We start from the raw sequence: 17,338 nt of genomic DNA, 5'->3' as shown, positions 1-17,338 counted from the left end.
CCAGGGAGAGAGTTTCTTTTTTATAGCCACTTTCCACTATGAAATGAGGGTCCTGAACAGCAGACCCCTCTCAGAATTCACAAATATGGTATATGACAATGGGTTTTCTCAGTTGGACCACCCCTTTAAAATGTCCTTCAGTAATACATTTTTGTCACTGCATGCATCTGTTACTTTCTCTCATCTTTGTCTGTTTCTTCGTCTCTTTCAGGCTCAGCGACGTGTCACCTTCCATCTCCCTGATGGCTCCCAGGAAAGTTGCAGTGATAGTGGACTGGGGGACCCTGAACCCAGCAGTGGCTCCAACGTTTCACATCCTCTGCCCCTTGGCTTCACCCAAGAGGAGTATTACGAGCAATCTTCTACTAATAGCAGAACGGAAGGTGACGGAAACTCAGATCCCGAATCAAGTGGGTACCTTTACTTAGATATGTACTGTTATCACAGCCCGATTGTCAAGAATATGATTGTGATTGTAATGCATACACTATGTTGACAAAAGTATTGGGACACACATAGAAGGGGATGAAATTGGATCCAGTATTGGGCCACCTTTGACCTCAGTGGCTGCAGTAACCCTCCACGGCCGCTTTCCACCAAACTCCCATAGATGTGTGCAGGGATTTGCCTGCATTCCTAGAGGAGTGTGTTGGTCGTGCCCGGATATGGCATTCTATTTCGTCCCAAAGATGCTCGATGGGATTGAGATCCGGGCTGTGGGACAGCCACTAAGGTTTGCAGTCATGCTGCTCCTCAAACCAAACCTCAACACTGTGTGCTGTAGGACATGGTGCCCAGTCATATTCGTAGAAGCACAGAGCTGTACCAGTGTATTACTACAGGGTAGGTGATGCCACATTGTCCAGGATGTCTTTGTGCCCATTGGTGTTGAAGGTGGATTTCACTATAACCAATGGCCATAATCCTTCCCAGCAGATCCCCCCCTCCCCCATCCCCCCACACACACACGCATCATAGCAGAACCTTCCCAAACTTCACTGTTGGGACAATACAGTCACTTAGAAACCGCTCTCCAGGCAACAGCCACACACAAGTGCGGCCTTCCAATCAGAAGCTGGTGTACTGTGATTCAGCTGTCCACAACACCTGTTTCCACTCACTTACAGTCCGTTGCTCCAAGCTCCATCACAGACCCTGTTGTGCATTCACTTCTGTGAACAGCTGTTCGTCCATGGTAACTCTTCACATGCCATTCCCTACAGGTGGTTCTGGTACTAATGGGTGTTCCAGTGACCTGTGAGAACCCTTGAGTAAGGGCAGACGATGTGTTTGATGCCTTTACAGCTGGTACAAGGCTTCGTTCTCCACGTTCTGTCAGTTTACAAGGTCTCCCGGAATGTGGTGGCACCGCACACACCGGATGGTCTCCATCCCCCCCAAAATATGGCCAACAGTAGACTCTGGAAGGTCCAGAAGCTGTGATGTCCATACTGATTGACATCCCCCTACCAGACCCCGTTGTCAGCTCTACACCTGGTGACATCCCCCCACCAGACCCTGTTGTCACCTCTACACCTGGTGACATCTCCCCACCAAACCCCATTGTCAGCTCTACACCTGGTAACATCCCACCATCAGATCCGGTTGTCAGCTCTACAGCTGGTGACATTCCCCCAACAGATCCCGTTGTCATCTCTACACCTGGTGACATCCCACCACCAGAACCCGTTGTCAGCTCTACACCTGGTGACATCTCCCCACCGGACCCCGTTCTCAGCTCTACACCTGGTGACATCCCACCACCAGACCCCGTTGTCACCTCTACACCTGGTGACATCTCCCCACCAGACCCCATTATCATCTCTACACCTGGTGACATCTCCCCACCAGAGCCTGTTGTCAGCTCTACACTGGGTGACATCCCACCACCAGACCCCGTTGTCAGCTCTACACCTGGTGGCATCTGATGATTTCTGTACTGGAATATTATTTGTGATCCTCTCCTTTATACCTAATGCTCACACATCACCTGACCGCACAGAATTCGTGGGGGGCCAATACTTTTGTCAACATAGTGAAATCCAATGATAGTGATTTTTCTAGAGGAAGAATTTTTTCTAGGTAAATATGCTGATAATGTATGGAAATCACCTCAGTAAAATAGATACATAGTAATGGCCGATGTCACATCAGGAGAAGACGATTATATCTAACGCAAGCCTTATATCTGCTAACTGTAATGCGTTTTTAAGATGAACTACAAATACCAGCAAAAGTAAACATACAAGGAAAGGTTACTAGGGCATTCTGGGCTTTATAGTATCACAGACTATTTGTACTTCATTTTGACCATAAGGACACTTTTTTTAGGCAGATTTGTTGCACTCTGAAGACTTTGTTATATACAGGGTGATCCATAAGTCTGCACAAATCTAGTTGACTGGTGGAATAATAAGAAATTTGACTTCCAATGTGTAAAAGCATGAATTGGAAGGGAAGCTGCATTTGTGGGTGGAGGAAACATTTTTGGTGGCCATTTTGAACTCCATCATATTCAATTCAATTTAGATTTTTCAGAAGGGAAGGGGTTAATATGATATATCAATCTTGGCTAGCATTGGCTCAGAAATAGGCTGGAAGTGTCAGTTTTGCCCTATCCTTGCTTGTTTAGGAGTTAAATGAGGGCAAAATTCTCAGGGCTGTGATAAAAGTCCAAAGGTGTTAAGTCTGCCGACCTTGGTGGCCATTCTACCGGACATCTATACCCGATCCCATGCCCATCCAGCCATCTGTCACAGCAAAGCGCAGAGGTGTGGCTGTTGAGGGCAGCGTGGGAACTCACTGTCCTCAGTACAGATGTGTATATGATACCCTGTAACATCTGGAGGGATTTTTTTTGCCATTATGTGATCTGTTAATTCAAGAAAAGGCCCGAGATGTCAGACACAATTTAGGAGATTTGTCTTAGCTTAACTTCTAAACAATATATATTTGTATATTTTTAACAGAAGTGTCATGTGACTAAGAGCATGCTCTGTACCAAAATCTGCAACAGGAATTCCGCAGATGGATTTTCCTATTACAAAGGGCAATACTTGCATGTGTATTCGCAGGCAAGCATTTGCATAGCTGCAGCAGAAATCCACAGGTCAGCTGCATAATTCTGCCGAGGTTATTAGAGGCAGAGTCTAAAAAATGTGTTTTTGGATTCCTCCTTCTGAACAAACTTGAATAATTAATGGAGGGGGTTTCTGGGTAAATAGAGGAGGTACTGATCTACTAGATGGAACTCTTATTGAATAGAGAGTGGAGGTCTTGAGCTAACAGAGGAAAAACCTGACCTAGGAAGAAATATTTGACCTAACAAAGGTGGGCTTGTGCTAATAGAGAGGGTCCTGATCTCTTAAGGAGGGTCTTCAGGTAATAGAGAGAGATCTTGAACTGAAAGGAAAAGGCCCTGGACTAATAGAAGGAGGGTCTTGTTCTAATAGAGGGGGTCCTGAGCTAATAGAGGGAGGCTCTTGTTTTAATAGAGGGGATCCTGATCTAGTAGAAGGGGGTCTTGTTCTAATAGATGGGTACTGAGTTTATAGAAAGGAGATTTGATCTAATAGATGGGGTCCTGAACTAATGGAGGGAGGACTTGAGTTAAGATCCAGAACTGATAGGGGAAGACCTTGAGCTAATAGATGAGGGTCTTGACTCTTGTCTAATAAATGGGGCTCTGAGCTAATAAAAGGTGGTCTTCTTCTAACACATGAGACCCTGATCTACAATAATAGAGGTTAATTGTGGTGTAATAAAGGGTTTCTGAGCTAGAAGAGGAGGATTTAGCCTAGCAGAGGTTGGCTTGAGCTAATAGAGATGTGCCAAGCTCTTAAAGAGGATCCTCAGGCAACAAGGGGAGATTCTGACCTAAGGGGGAGAGCAGTCCTGATCTAATAGAAGGGGGTCTTAAGGTAATATAGGAGGGTCTTGTTCTAATACATGGAGTCCTGATCTACTGTAACATTAGGGATTCCTGAGCGAATATAGAAAGGTTGTGTTCCAATAAAGAGGTTCTGGGTTACTGGAGGTGGATCCAGAGCTAACCCCAACCATAAATGGCCATATATAGAGGCCTTATCCAAAATAGACAACTCCATTAACCAACATGTCTCATGTTCTGTGTTGTGTAACTTGCCGGGAAGCGGTTAATCGCATCCTATAATAACCTATGCACATATCTGATGCTCTGCGCTCATCGGAGCCGCGCCGTCCGTCACACTCTGCTGTAAACATCATCATTTAAGCGCAGTTCTTGGCTCTTTACCTGATAAATCAATCACTGCGGTTCAGACGGAATAATGAAAATGTATGGTGAGGATTAGCCAAGCAATATTCTGTCATTAATACCTTTCAGCACATTTGTTTCTGCTGTGTACTGTATCCTTATAATAGATGCCACCAATTTACACAAATGACTTCAATCCTGGCAAAAAGCATATAATATGACTGTGCAGTCATTAAGATAAAGGCCGGTATTAATCAGAGCGCGCTATTCATCTGACTGCAGAGATTTTTTTCCGTGTTTGTCAAGATGGGCTCCATGTATTACATCTGCTACATTTTAATGGCCTCGAGAAGACAAGGGTGAAGTCAAAGACTGAAGCGACCCGAACCCTGAGCACCAGGATTTATTCACCCCACTGCCTGTCCTGTAAGTGGCAGCAGTGGTCAGTTCATGACATGAGGCGCTTCAACTTGGACTTTAAGGGTTTGTCCAGACAAAACAGATCCACTGTGGATTAGTTCCATACGGAAGGTCTGCAGAATTTACAGTAGCAAAAAGTGAATGAGATTCAAACAAATTTCGTCCACTTGATGCAAAAAAAATCTGCACAAAACCCGAGCTGAAATTGACTTTTAACCCTTTCCAATCCAATTTGTATCCTGGTTTTCCTAGGGGGCTTACTCTTTTTCTGCCATTATACAATGGCGCCATATGCTGGCTAAAGCCAGTACTGCATGGGGTGACACGCTGGATAGGCTCCGACAGCAGAGAGGCTGGCAATATACAGTAAGAGAACCCTGATGGATGTCTTCCAACATCGGAGCTGTACAGCCTTAAAGGGGTTGTCTCGCGAAATCAAGTGGGGTTATACACTTCTGTATGGCCATATTAATGCACTTTGTAATGTACATCGTGCATTAAATATGAGCCATACAGAAGTTATTCACTTACCTGCTCCGTTGCTAGCGTCCTCGTCTCCATGGTTCCGTCTAAATTCGCTGGCAGCTTGCTTTTTTAGACGCGCTTGCGCAGTCCGTTCTTCTCCTTTCAGCACGAGCCGCTTCAGTGTGCTCCCCGCTACAGCTCTTCTGCGCATGTGCAGACGAGCTGTCACTGCTCGGGAGCGCGCTGGAGCGGCCATTCTGTACCATCCTCTGTTAGAGGAAGGTGCAGAGCCGCCCAGCTGTCCCAAGAAGCCGCCCAGCTGTCCCGCCGCCCAGGTAAGTGATGGGCCAGGGGGGCTGCCGCTGCGCCAGGGGCGGGCTGCGCCGGGGGGGGCTGCCGCTGTGATGGGGGGGCTGCCGCTGCGCCGGGGGGGGGCTGCCGCTGTGATGGGGGGGCTGCCGCTGCGCCGAGGGGGGGCTGCCGCTGTGATGGGGGGGCTGTCGCTGCGATGGGGGGGCTGTCGCTGCGATGGGGGAGCTGCCGCTGTGCCGGGGGGGCTGCCGCTGCGATGGGGGGCTGCCGCTGTGCCGGGGGGGGGGCTGCCGCTGCGATGGGGGGGCTGCCGCTGTGCCGGGGGGGCTGTCGCTGTGCCGGGGGGGGGGGGGGGAGGGCTGCGCCGGTTACCTGCTGCCTGGCAGTGGGTGACTGGTCAGCCGTGTTCAATCCAGGGGTCCGGTCGGCGGCTGCGGGGCGTCCGGTTGTCAGGGAGACACAGCTGGTAGCGTCTCGGGAGCGCGCACGTCGGGCTACAGCAAGCGATGGGAAAAGAGCTGGCGGCCATCTTGGGAAAATTTTTATAAGTTGCTGAAACGCTGGAACTGTAAGTACAAACCAGCTAGAAAAGTCATTTACAGGGGGGCTTAGTAATGTATGCTTAATTAGGGGGACTGGGCAAAAAAAAAAATTCACTGCTTCCTCGAGACAACCCCTTTAAATCATAATGTCTTCAGATGTCAGGCAGTGGATTGGAAAGGGTTAAATCTGTAATGTGTGGATTTATGTTGCTGATGTTCAAAGTGGATTAACCCTATGCAATGCAAAGGGTTAACTCAGTGACAAAAACTGTGCCCTCCGAGATTGGTTGCCATGGTGATCACAAGATTGGGACCCAAACTGATGAGATAGCAATGATGTCGCCGCGATCAGAACTTGTTAATAAGATCGGGAGTTGGGTGTTGGGATTGCTGTGGGGAGCACAATCGGCAGCAGAAGGATGGGCATAAATAGTCGTCAGTTCTGCAAAATGGCATGAAAATATGGGCATCTATTTACAGTAGGTGGTCCTAAAGTGGGTAAATCTGGAGTATCTCAATTTTTAGTATCACAGATTTTCACTGTAGATTTCTAGTACATGGTGTGTCTTCTATTGCAAATCTGCAGATAGGTAGGCAACACATCCTCACGTAGTGGACTTGGATTTCGCTGCAGATTTGTTGCAGTCTTTGCTACAGAACCACAGCAAAATTCATGGCTGACACTCTGCTGCCAAAAGTACGCTGTACGTAGCCATGCCATAGTATTGATGGCCTGTGCAATGCTGAGGAAATCCGGAAAACATGACCTGTTGGCGGTCCCTGAGGACTGGAGTTGGGGAACACTGATCTAGCTGAATGAAAGGGGCACAATGTTCCAGCAAGCCACAGTACAGCCACCTATATATATATATATATATATATATATATATATATATATATATATATATATATATATATATATATATATTGATTTGCCTAGGTGATCAATGAAGGGTAAAAGGTGCTCCAGCTAAATAAATGTTGACCGTTCTTTCAGCTGATTGGCAAGGCTGATGATCAGAAAATGTAAAAGAGCCTTTACAAGGTTGTCAAGCTGTGGCAAAGATTTATTCGTATCTGTGATTACCCCCTAAAGGGGTTGCCTGTGTAGAAAAAGATGCTTCTAAGTGGCTGGGCATATGATAAAATGACAAAAAAATGAGTATTTACATCTCTTCTTCCCCTGGGAAACAGCAGAGCGGCTCCAGTGAAGGTTCCACTGTCGGCACAAACTGGAATCCAGGTGACCACTGCACCCAATCAGAGGCCCTGATATGCTGTTCCAAACTCCAAGCATCTGACTATATGAGCGCTGATGACAGGAGAATGGGGAGAACGCAGCGGTCTGGGGTTTGACCTGACAGTTGGATCTTCATCAAAGCCACTCTGCTGTTTCCCTGGGGAAAAGATAGATAATTACTGATCTTATTGTTATTTCATGCTCAGGTATATAAAAACATCTTTTTATACTTGATGAACCCATTTAAGCCTCATTCCAATGGCTTCTTGAAATGTATCTATTTTCCTTGTAGAGATTCACCTGGGATGAAGTCTTCAGGGCAAAGCTTCCTGGGAAAAGTATGCAAAGCGGCTGTTCTCCAAAAACACGAAAACTGTCTCTAATGCCATCTGTAGGTGGTTACCTGTAATGATTCAGCCAATGCTGTCCTGCAGCCACATGGTCCGGAACTAAACATTTGAGACTACACAATTATTGCGTTATCCTAGAAGCCAAACTTCTTACCTTTAGTGCCAAATCATTGATTCTTTATTTTTCGACTACAGTCCCAAATAACGAGTTTGCTCAATTAATGCATTGGCCTTCTCCTTTCCCTCCCGTTTTGGCTATTTTTACTTCATTGAGTCTTTTTATTTCTATGTTTGAGTAGGAATAATTAATAGTCAGTTCAGAAACCATTAATCTTCCTGGAGCCGAGAAGTTTGATTGATCTCATACCTTTAATCTAATTAGCGTACATGGAGGTGGAAGAATATAATGGCTGCATAAAGCCACGAGCCACTTTGAGGAGCGTCAACCTTTTTTGATGACCCGCTGCGGCTGTTATCATGTCGTCCAGGTATAAGGAACAGCTGTATAATCATTAACTAGGAATTTGATTTAAAAGGTTGGGAATCGGAGAACATAAAAACCGAGGTGAGCCTGAACTTCTTCAATTAAATTCAGGTAGCTGATCAGTGAGTCATTAATAACTGAGGTTTATATATAGTCAGAAGCTTACAGGACATTTACAGAATGAGGGGAGAAGAGTAGTCTGCAAGTTACAAATCAGGCGGTGAGTAAAGTCCCTGGGAAATAAAGACCAAACCAGATAAGCTGACATTTAATGCGTTATGATAATTTAAGTACCATATACTTCACTGCTGTAAATCAAGCTATCACAATGTACCAGTCATGTTGACAATTGCTACATTCGTATCTGTGTCACATATAGTGTAACCCCTGGTATGGATAAAGTTTGGTCTTCTAAAAGAGGTGATTTATTGTCTGCCTTCCAGTAGGTGGCGCTGTAGAGGCATTGTTCCGTCTTCTCATTTGCATATTTGCCAGAAGAGCATGCATGGCCTTATAAGGCAACTCACACCTGCTAGGTGCTCTCCCTAAGGAGAATCATACCCTTCCTGACGCACATTTCCATGTCAGATACTGAATGATCAGTGTTTAACCTGTCCGACGACTAAACGAACCCAAGCTGATTTTAATGCTCTCTGAAACTCATTGGTCTTCAGCTGTTGGCTATGTTTAAATTGTATGATTATCATTCAGTTTCGCTAATTTGAACGATTTTCTGAACGATAATCATTCAATCTAAGCGCAGCTTAACTTGCCCAGAAAGTTATCACAGTCAAGTTAAAGGATTCTGTCAGCACAAATACTGAATTGTAGGCTTGCAGCACAGCGCTATGTGCCACTTGGCACACAATCTGGACGTATGTTTGTAGAAAGCAGATGATAAATCTCATGGCAGCAACAACTTACTTTTTAAATCTGGCACTATTTATGGAAATTAACCCAACTCCAGGCGTGGAGGTGGGCTGCCTGAGCTCCTGCACCCCCTAATCGCTGACGCCAGCATAAGCAGCAGTGAAATCCCACGCTTGTCTCTCTGTATATCTATGTCATATCTCTCTCTCCGATCAATCTATCTATCTATCTATCTATCTATCTATCTCATATCTATCTATTTATCTGTCTATCTATCCCATATCTATCTATTTATCTATCCCATATCTCTCTCATATTTCTCTATCCTATTTATCTCTCTCATATATATCTATCTATCTCATATCTATCTATCTATCTATCACATATCTATCTATCTCATATCTATCTATCTATCATATCTATCTATCTATCTATCTATCATATCTATCTATCTATCTATCTGATATCTATCTATCTATCTATCTATCTATCTATCTATCTATCTATCTATCTATCTATCTATCTATCTATCACATATCTATCTATCTCCTATCTATCTATCTATCTATCTATCTATCTATCTATCTATCTATCTATCTATCTATCTATCTATCTATCTATCTATCTATATATCTATCTATCTCCTATCTATCTCCTATCTATCTATCTCATATCTATCTATCTATCTATCTATCTATCTATCTATCACATATCTATCTATCTATCTATCTATCTATCTATCTATCTATCTATCTATCTATCTATCTATCTATCTATCTCATATCTATCTATCTGAACAATATGCAAAAAATCAGGGTAGCGCTCCCAGAGTATATCGGTGAATTATATCATGATCATATTGATTATATTAATTATATAATCAATACTCACCCGGTGCACAGTGAAGATCCTATGGATAGGATCCTCACTCACACCCCTTATCCGGATCGTCTTAAGCGTACTGTGCCTCTAATTCCCTGGTGTCCTGCTGGGTCAGTCAGCTGGGGAGCCGCGTCCGTCCTCTGTCTCTTAATCAGAGAGCCGCTCAGAAAAGTCTGTGTTAGAAAAAATGGATCCGCGCTCCGACAATCGGCATTTACTACAAGTTTATTTACACACAACGCGTTTCGTCCCTCCGTGGGGACTTTTTCAAGTGTAACAGTACATTAACACACAGTCTATTTATAATAAAATCTACATACCTTCTCTTCATGCGGTCTGCTCCGTCCTGTGCCTCCTCCAGCGTCCTGCGCCGTCTATCTATCCCATATCTATCTATTTATCTATTCCATATCTATTTATCTCTCTCATATCTATCTATTTATCTATCTCATATATATCTATCTATCCCTCTTATATTTATCTATCTATCTCATATCTATCTATCTATCTATCTATCTATCTATCTATCACATATCTATCTATCTATCTATCTCCTATCTATCTATCTATCTATCTCATATCTATCTAACTCATATCTATCTATCTATCTCATATCTATCTATCATATCTATCTATCCCATATCTATCTATCTATCTATCTATCTATCTATCTATCTATCTATCTATCTATCTATCTATCTATCTATCCATATATCCCATATCTATTTATCTATCACATATCTATTTCTCTCATCTCTATCTATCTACTGTATCTATATCTATCTATCTATCTATGTCTATCTCATTATCTATCTATCTCATATCTATCTATCTATCTCTCTCATATTTATCTATCTATCTATCACATATCTATCTATCTATCTATCTCATATCTATCTATCTATCTATCTATCTATCTATCTATCTATCATATCTATCTATCTATCTCATATCTATCTATCTTTCTATCTATCTATCTCATATCTATCTATCTATCTATCTATCTATCTATCTATCTATCTATCTCATATCTATCTATCTATCTATCTATCTCATATCTATCTATCTATCTATCTATCTATCTATCTATCTCATATCTATCTATCTAGCTATCTAGCTATCTCATATCTATCTATCTATCTATCTATCTATCTATCTATCTCATATCTATCTATCTATCTATCAATCATATCTATCTATCTATCTCATATCTATCTATCTTTCTATCTATCTATCTCATATCTATCTATCTTTCTATCTATCTATCTCATATCTATCTATCTATCTATCTATCTATCTCATATCTATCTATCTATCTATCTCATATCTATCTATCTAGCTATCTAGCTATCTCATATCTATCTATCTATCTATCTATCTATCTATCTCATATCTATCTATCTATCTATCTATCAATCATATCTATCTATCTATCTATCTCATATCTATCTATCTTTCTATCTATCTATCTCATATCTATTTATCTATCACATATCTATTTCTCTCATCTCTATCTATCTACTGTATCTATATCTATCTATCTATCTATCTATCTATCTATCTATCTATCTATCTATCTATCTATCTATCTATCTATCTCATTATTAATTTTTAAGTGCCAAAAAGACACACTCATATTGTAGGTATAGAGGGTTACTTATCCATAATTAGCTATCTGAACTTTAATTATGATTTGTCTGTGTGATGTTACATTTCTACATATGATTATTATTTCCTGAGGTTTCCTGTTTGTTCACTTCAGCATCGTAACTGCAGACTTATTGAGGTAATGATGAGTTTAACACCCAGAGACTGAGCTGTAAATTCCAGCGCTCCCCCATTTCCATTGCAAACCTGTGTTAAGGAGCTAATAAAAACCAGGAGGATGGGAGACATAACGGGGATAAGAGAGAAGTGCAGGGAATAAATGAGCCTTGGCAGCAATAAACAGATCCAGTGGCAGATGTTCACTGATGTGCACTCATGTCATCACTTAAACTGACACCATTGCAGCAATGCCCAGGTCTATCAGCTTCATGAATGTTTTAAAATACTTCACCTGAAGGAAGAAGAAGAGGAGAAAGAAGCTGATTATTACCTCCGTCCTTAATCTACGTCTCTACAATTAACCTTCATAGTATTAATAAGTTACAGAGGCTGCTAATACCAGACAGAGAAGGAGCATAGACATATCCAGACCAAGGTAGAGAGGCTCGTTGGTGCCCCCCTCTGGTATCCAGCCTGTGGGACTCGTCATGCCTTGCAAGGTCCCTCATTCCTAGCTACATACATGAATATGCTTTTCTCCTAAAAAGTAGAGACATTAAAATTGATTCACCAGGTTTAAAGGGATTGTTCAATTATGAGCTATTGCTGGCCTAGCCTCAGTCTTCGCCATCAATAGCAGACCAGTAGGAGCCCATCTCTTGGGACTCAGCCAATAAGCTATTTACTGAATTGGTGTAGTTGTGCAGTGAACTGATATCTGCAGGAAGTAGACAGCTCCATTCTCTCTGCAGTGGCCAAGCTTGGTATTGCATGCAACGTTACCATTGAAATGAATGAGTACTTGGCCTGTGGTACTCAGAATAGCTGCTATAAATAATACAGAGTTCTGAGTACAAGCTCGATTATGTTCAAATGTATTGAAGAGGCTGCAGTGCCGGCACGAACATTATGGCCCCTACAATCGGCAAGGGCACTGAGCAGCGGACCCCTACCAATCAGATATCGATGGCCTATCCTGGTTAACCCCTTTAAGGGACAGCTATTATTTTGAGGACACATAGCAGACATTGTTTGGTGTCTTTGTTAGAATTAGGAGGCACTGTTACTGTGAGGGGGGACAGTGTTTGGGCCTCAGTCAACTTTAGGAGGCACTATTACTTTTTTGGGGAAAAAAAGGTTCTGATAGGGGCAGTGTGTGTAGCAACAGGATGGGGAAAGTGTACAGAGATGAGACATGCCTGGAAGAGGTCTTCATGGCATTCTGAGCCCAAGCAGAGAAGAAAAGGGAAGTGGACGATTGTAGTCAGATGACACATAATTGTGATCACTGGAGGTAACTGCACTAAAATCACTATTACTGTGCAGAACTACAATCTGACAGTTATATGGTGGCTGCTGTGCTTAAAATTGCTGTCTTTAAAAGTTTTCCTATATATATACCATTATGATATATTATCTTGTCCCCAATGTATATTCTTTTACTTTTTTTTTTTTTCTGGGTGGGGGGGGGGGGGGGGGTAGTCTTTAGCTATGCTACTGTAATGCATTCAAGAAAGGCGTGCAGGCCCCTCTGGAACTTTTTTAGTGAGTTCGCCATCAACACATCCTCAGGCACAGAGTTCCACAGTCTCACTGCTCTTACAGCAAAGAACCCTGTTTTATGTTGGTGTAGAAACCTTCTTTCCTCTAGAAGGAGGCTATGCCTCCATCTGTGTTGGTGTTGAAAACCAACCTAGAGGATCATTGCTTATTGGAGAGAATATGATAAATCTAGGAGGCACCATATGCTCATTAGAGAAATCAATAATATGGAACCTCAGGGACTCCTTGAGCCATCCCTCAGGGTGTTTGCCCACAGCATTACTGTATGGTCCCCTAAAACACTAAGTATTGCTTTCTTTGAGGACCTGAGTTGAGTTTTTGTATGTCTTCACCTGTTTCTAACTATTATAGCAATCCTATATCTGACTTAGTCCTATATCACTATACAGGGCTTGCTGATTCACGTGGATTGCTAGTACTAACCTCATAGTATCAGAATAGTAAAAAATAGAAAGTTATGGATCAATATAACGATGCAGATTCACATCCCATAAAGTTCTATATCAAGCTGAGTGACGGCCCCCGAGGGACCAGCCTAACTTCAACATAGAGGGAAGACTTTATTTTCTGCTATGGTAATATCCCAGGCAATGGAGTTCTTCACACTTAAAGTCTTAATCCCTGAAGGTCTAATAAGGGCCTATAGTATTTTCTTTTATCGAAATCCAGTCAATTTTAGCTTTAGCCATTAAATGTAAGTCAATATAAGGCTACTACGAGGGTAGCATCAACTTTATCTGGGATGTGAACTTCTGTCAGCCAAGTGAAGAAATCCAAATTGGTCCCTTGATGGCAAAAGCGGCAAAGGGTCTGCCTCCACCAGTCATCCAACAAGTCAATACCTGGTCAGATCCTTACTACTGTAGGAAACGTCAATTGATTGTGGTTTCTTGCTTATTAAGTAGATAACGCAGGATTATGCAGTGGCATGCAGGATATAGACCGGCTGCCCTGTTCATGATTTTGCAGCGTGTTGACTCAGAAAGTTATTGAACTTTGGAAATTCCCAATAGGCGATCGGATGGCAGCAGCCGTGCTTTGCTGAGTCAGACGTTCCTGCAATCGATGCTCTTGTTATTTCAGCCCTGTATTATTTTTAATTAGCTCCAAGAACTGTTGCTGTGATAATTAGATTTGGCATTTTAAACCCCTATAGTCCAAATTCCACCTCTTGTTACTCCAGAAGGTTGAGATGAATTTTTATTCCATTCCTTTTTTCTTCACACGTGCGGAATCTCTTATTACTTAATCGGAGCAAACTTACATGATAAATAATTGAATGGCTTTGGAGCTCGCAGTGCTGCAAGGAATATGCGTGGACTGCAGATCTAGTTGTTTAGCTGGTGCAGATTTAATGGTGTATGCGCTAAAGTGGGGGCTATTGGAAGGCTACATCATGAATGCTAAACCAAGTAAAGTGACTCTCTGTTGTTGTTAACCTGGAGCTGCCTTTAGGCCTGTTTCACACGGGCAACGCAATATTGCTGCAAGAAAATCGCAATGATATCGCAGCGGTGGTGCGACTTTGTGTTGCCACAAAGTCGCACGTGGTGCTACAAAGTTGCACGACTTTGTAGCATCACATGGGAGGATTTTTGGAGGGTGGGGTAGGAGATTGAAATGTAAGCTCTACCCCAAAAATAAGTCCTAGTTGGATTTAAAAAAAAAACTAAATAAATCACCTAAGAAGCCCCATTGGGAACCATAGGCCACAAACATTGCAAGTTGCGGGCATCTATAGCAACCTATGATTTTTTTTTTGTCTTGCAATGTCGTTTGCTACAAAACATCGCAAGTGTGAAGGAACCCATAGGAAAGCATGGGCTTCACATACATGCGATTTGGAGCATTGTCACATAGCGAGAAAATTGGTGATTTTGTGACCCGTGTGAAACCGGCCTGTGGTACAGTATATTTCTATTGTCTGCAGGAGACAATCAGAAAAATAAAGTAAGGCCGATCTCACATGGGTGGATTTGAATAGCTAAATCTGCGGTCGGCGTCAGCATAGTGGATCTGCAGCAAATGACATGCATTGATAGGTATGTACTTTCACTTTTTCCTTCACACTCAAATTGCGATTTCTGCAAGTGGAGGAAAATTTGCAGCCTGCTGTATTTTGCAGCGGACTCCACATGGACGGATTCCGCTGAAGTCAATGGAGGCCATCCAACCCACAGCCCATCCGCAAATGACATTTCCGATTGGTCGCGGGTACCCATGTCATCGCCTAGCACATATTAAAAAAAATAAGCAGTACTTCATATGACTGACAGCGAGCGTCCGTGGTCTTCTCTGGAAAAGAAGGTACGTGGGGTCGCCGGTCGGGGTCAAAGCCAGATTCTGCTGCAGGAACCTACATGTGGAATCCAGATTGCCAGTGTGAGATTGGCTTAACTGCATTGGTTTTCTTGTGGCCTCATACATGCAATCTCTCAGGCCATGGGAAAAGCTATGCAGATACTTTGTCTGATTGTCTCCTGCAGATATGAGAAAGTATACTTCAGATTTCCAGGGAGCTCCAGACTTGCAAAAACAAACAGATGCATGCACAGCGTGCACTGACACATTTATTTGCAATCTGCTACAAATGGGTGTGATGTGTGCAGTGATATAACAGCCAAAAATGCAAGCTCAGTTGGTGCAAAACCAAAGTTATGACTCGATAAAAGAACATTACCAGCTCCATGTGACCTAGACAACTCAAAACTAGTGTTACATTTCTGGGAACGAGAAAAAAGATATGTTACCAGTCTACTTTGTGTTTGCATAGATGTTAATGTTAGTTGATTTGAATTGGGTTCACTAATTTTATTGCAAACAAGAGTAAGAAAAATATCACAGGTTTTATGACATAATAGGATTTTTTTGTAATCATTTTTTTCTGGCCGCAAACCCAAAGTTTGCAGCTATAGATAGATATTTTTAAATGTTTGTGACATAAGACATCAGAAAATAAGGGTTACAACCGGCAAACAACAAGTGTGTTACCAGGTCTTCTCAGTGTGGAGAGACAGATTCTAACAAATATCGTATCAGCAGGTTGTACGCCATCGTCATGCCATCCTATCGGCCATAGTTTGAGAGATTGCCCCAATAAGGGCAGCCCAGCAGTCTTCGGATCTGGGCCTTAGCTGATCGTAGGAGCCACGCACCAGAACAGGACGCATTCACATGCCACATGACAGGGACTGAACAACAGGACACACAGAGCCAGAATACACAGCATACAGCAGCCAAAATGCAACCACTAGTGACAGATAGGAAGCGGAATATAAATACCTGGTATTAGTTGACATTTTGTACAAAACGTGAAAGCTAGCAGGCCACTTCACAGCTCCTGGTTATACTGCTAGTCCCTACACTAACCAGGAGTTCAGCAGAACCAGACACAGTTCACAGAGCACGCTGCAACAGGACAGGTCACACAGCAAGCTAACACAAAACTGACAGAATATAAACGGACATAAACCAGCAAGACACAAATCACACAGCAAGGTTGCAACAGACAAGGATTCATGACTGCTCAACCTGAACACCAGACAGAGAATGACCAGGAGCTGGGTTTATATGTGAGCTCAGACCCAGGAGATTGGCTAGCAGGAAGAACCACGCCCAGCCAGCTCAATCATTAACCCTGAGAGTGCTGTGCTGCTGGAAGCACAGTAGTACAACATGTCTCAACAGCACACACAACAAGAACCTTATAAAGTCCATGATATGCTCTTGTATATTCCGAGATTCATTATATTGGTACTAAATACAGGACCGCAGTCTTGGGCTTTGCTCACATCTGCGTTTGAGATTCCATTATGTGAAAGTATTGACAGTATCTGTGTTACACTTGTTATTCAAAGTGTTAATACAGCTTAGTTTGAAGCTCTTAAAGCAGCACAGACCTGACTGAGCTACTCCTGGTAATGGGGGGGGGGGGGGGGTTAAACATTTGTTAGAGACCATATTTAGATATTGCATCCTCATTCTTTACTCTGACCAGGGAAAGATAATGTATTCATTCGTCAGTGTTAAGCGGTGTTTAGATGGAAGATTATCGCTCAAAAATTGTTCAAACAAGTGAAACGGAACAAGAATTGTTCTGTTTAAACGCAGCCAACGACTGAATGGCGAATGAGAATCGTAAAGTTTTCACGCATCGTTCAGTTTCAGTTGGCATACAAATTAGCACTGACTTGTTCACTTATTGGACAG

The 17,338-nt window shown here is 42.7% G+C and overlaps 1 protein-coding gene across 1 annotated transcript in view; it reads left to right on the top strand.

The window, feature by feature from the left end:
- The window catches only part of PCDH11X (protocadherin 11 X-linked), a 1,234,289-nt gene that overhangs the window by 935,904 nt on the left and 281,047 nt on the right, over positions 1-17,338 (top strand). The window contains exon 5 of the mRNA XM_066582088.1: positions 212-410. Coding sequence (XP_066438185.1) covers positions 212-410 — 199 coding nt within the window. The remainder of the gene's footprint in view (positions 1-211; positions 411-17,338) is intronic.

The sequence above is a fragment of the Eleutherodactylus coqui genome, chromosome 10 (genome assembly GCF_035609145.1).
Source record: "Eleutherodactylus coqui strain aEleCoq1 chromosome 10, aEleCoq1.hap1, whole genome shotgun sequence".
Lineage (NCBI taxonomy): Eukaryota > Metazoa > Chordata > Amphibia > Anura > Eleutherodactylidae > Eleutherodactylus > Eleutherodactylus coqui.
This window is presented reverse-complemented; position numbering and strand designations above follow the sequence as displayed.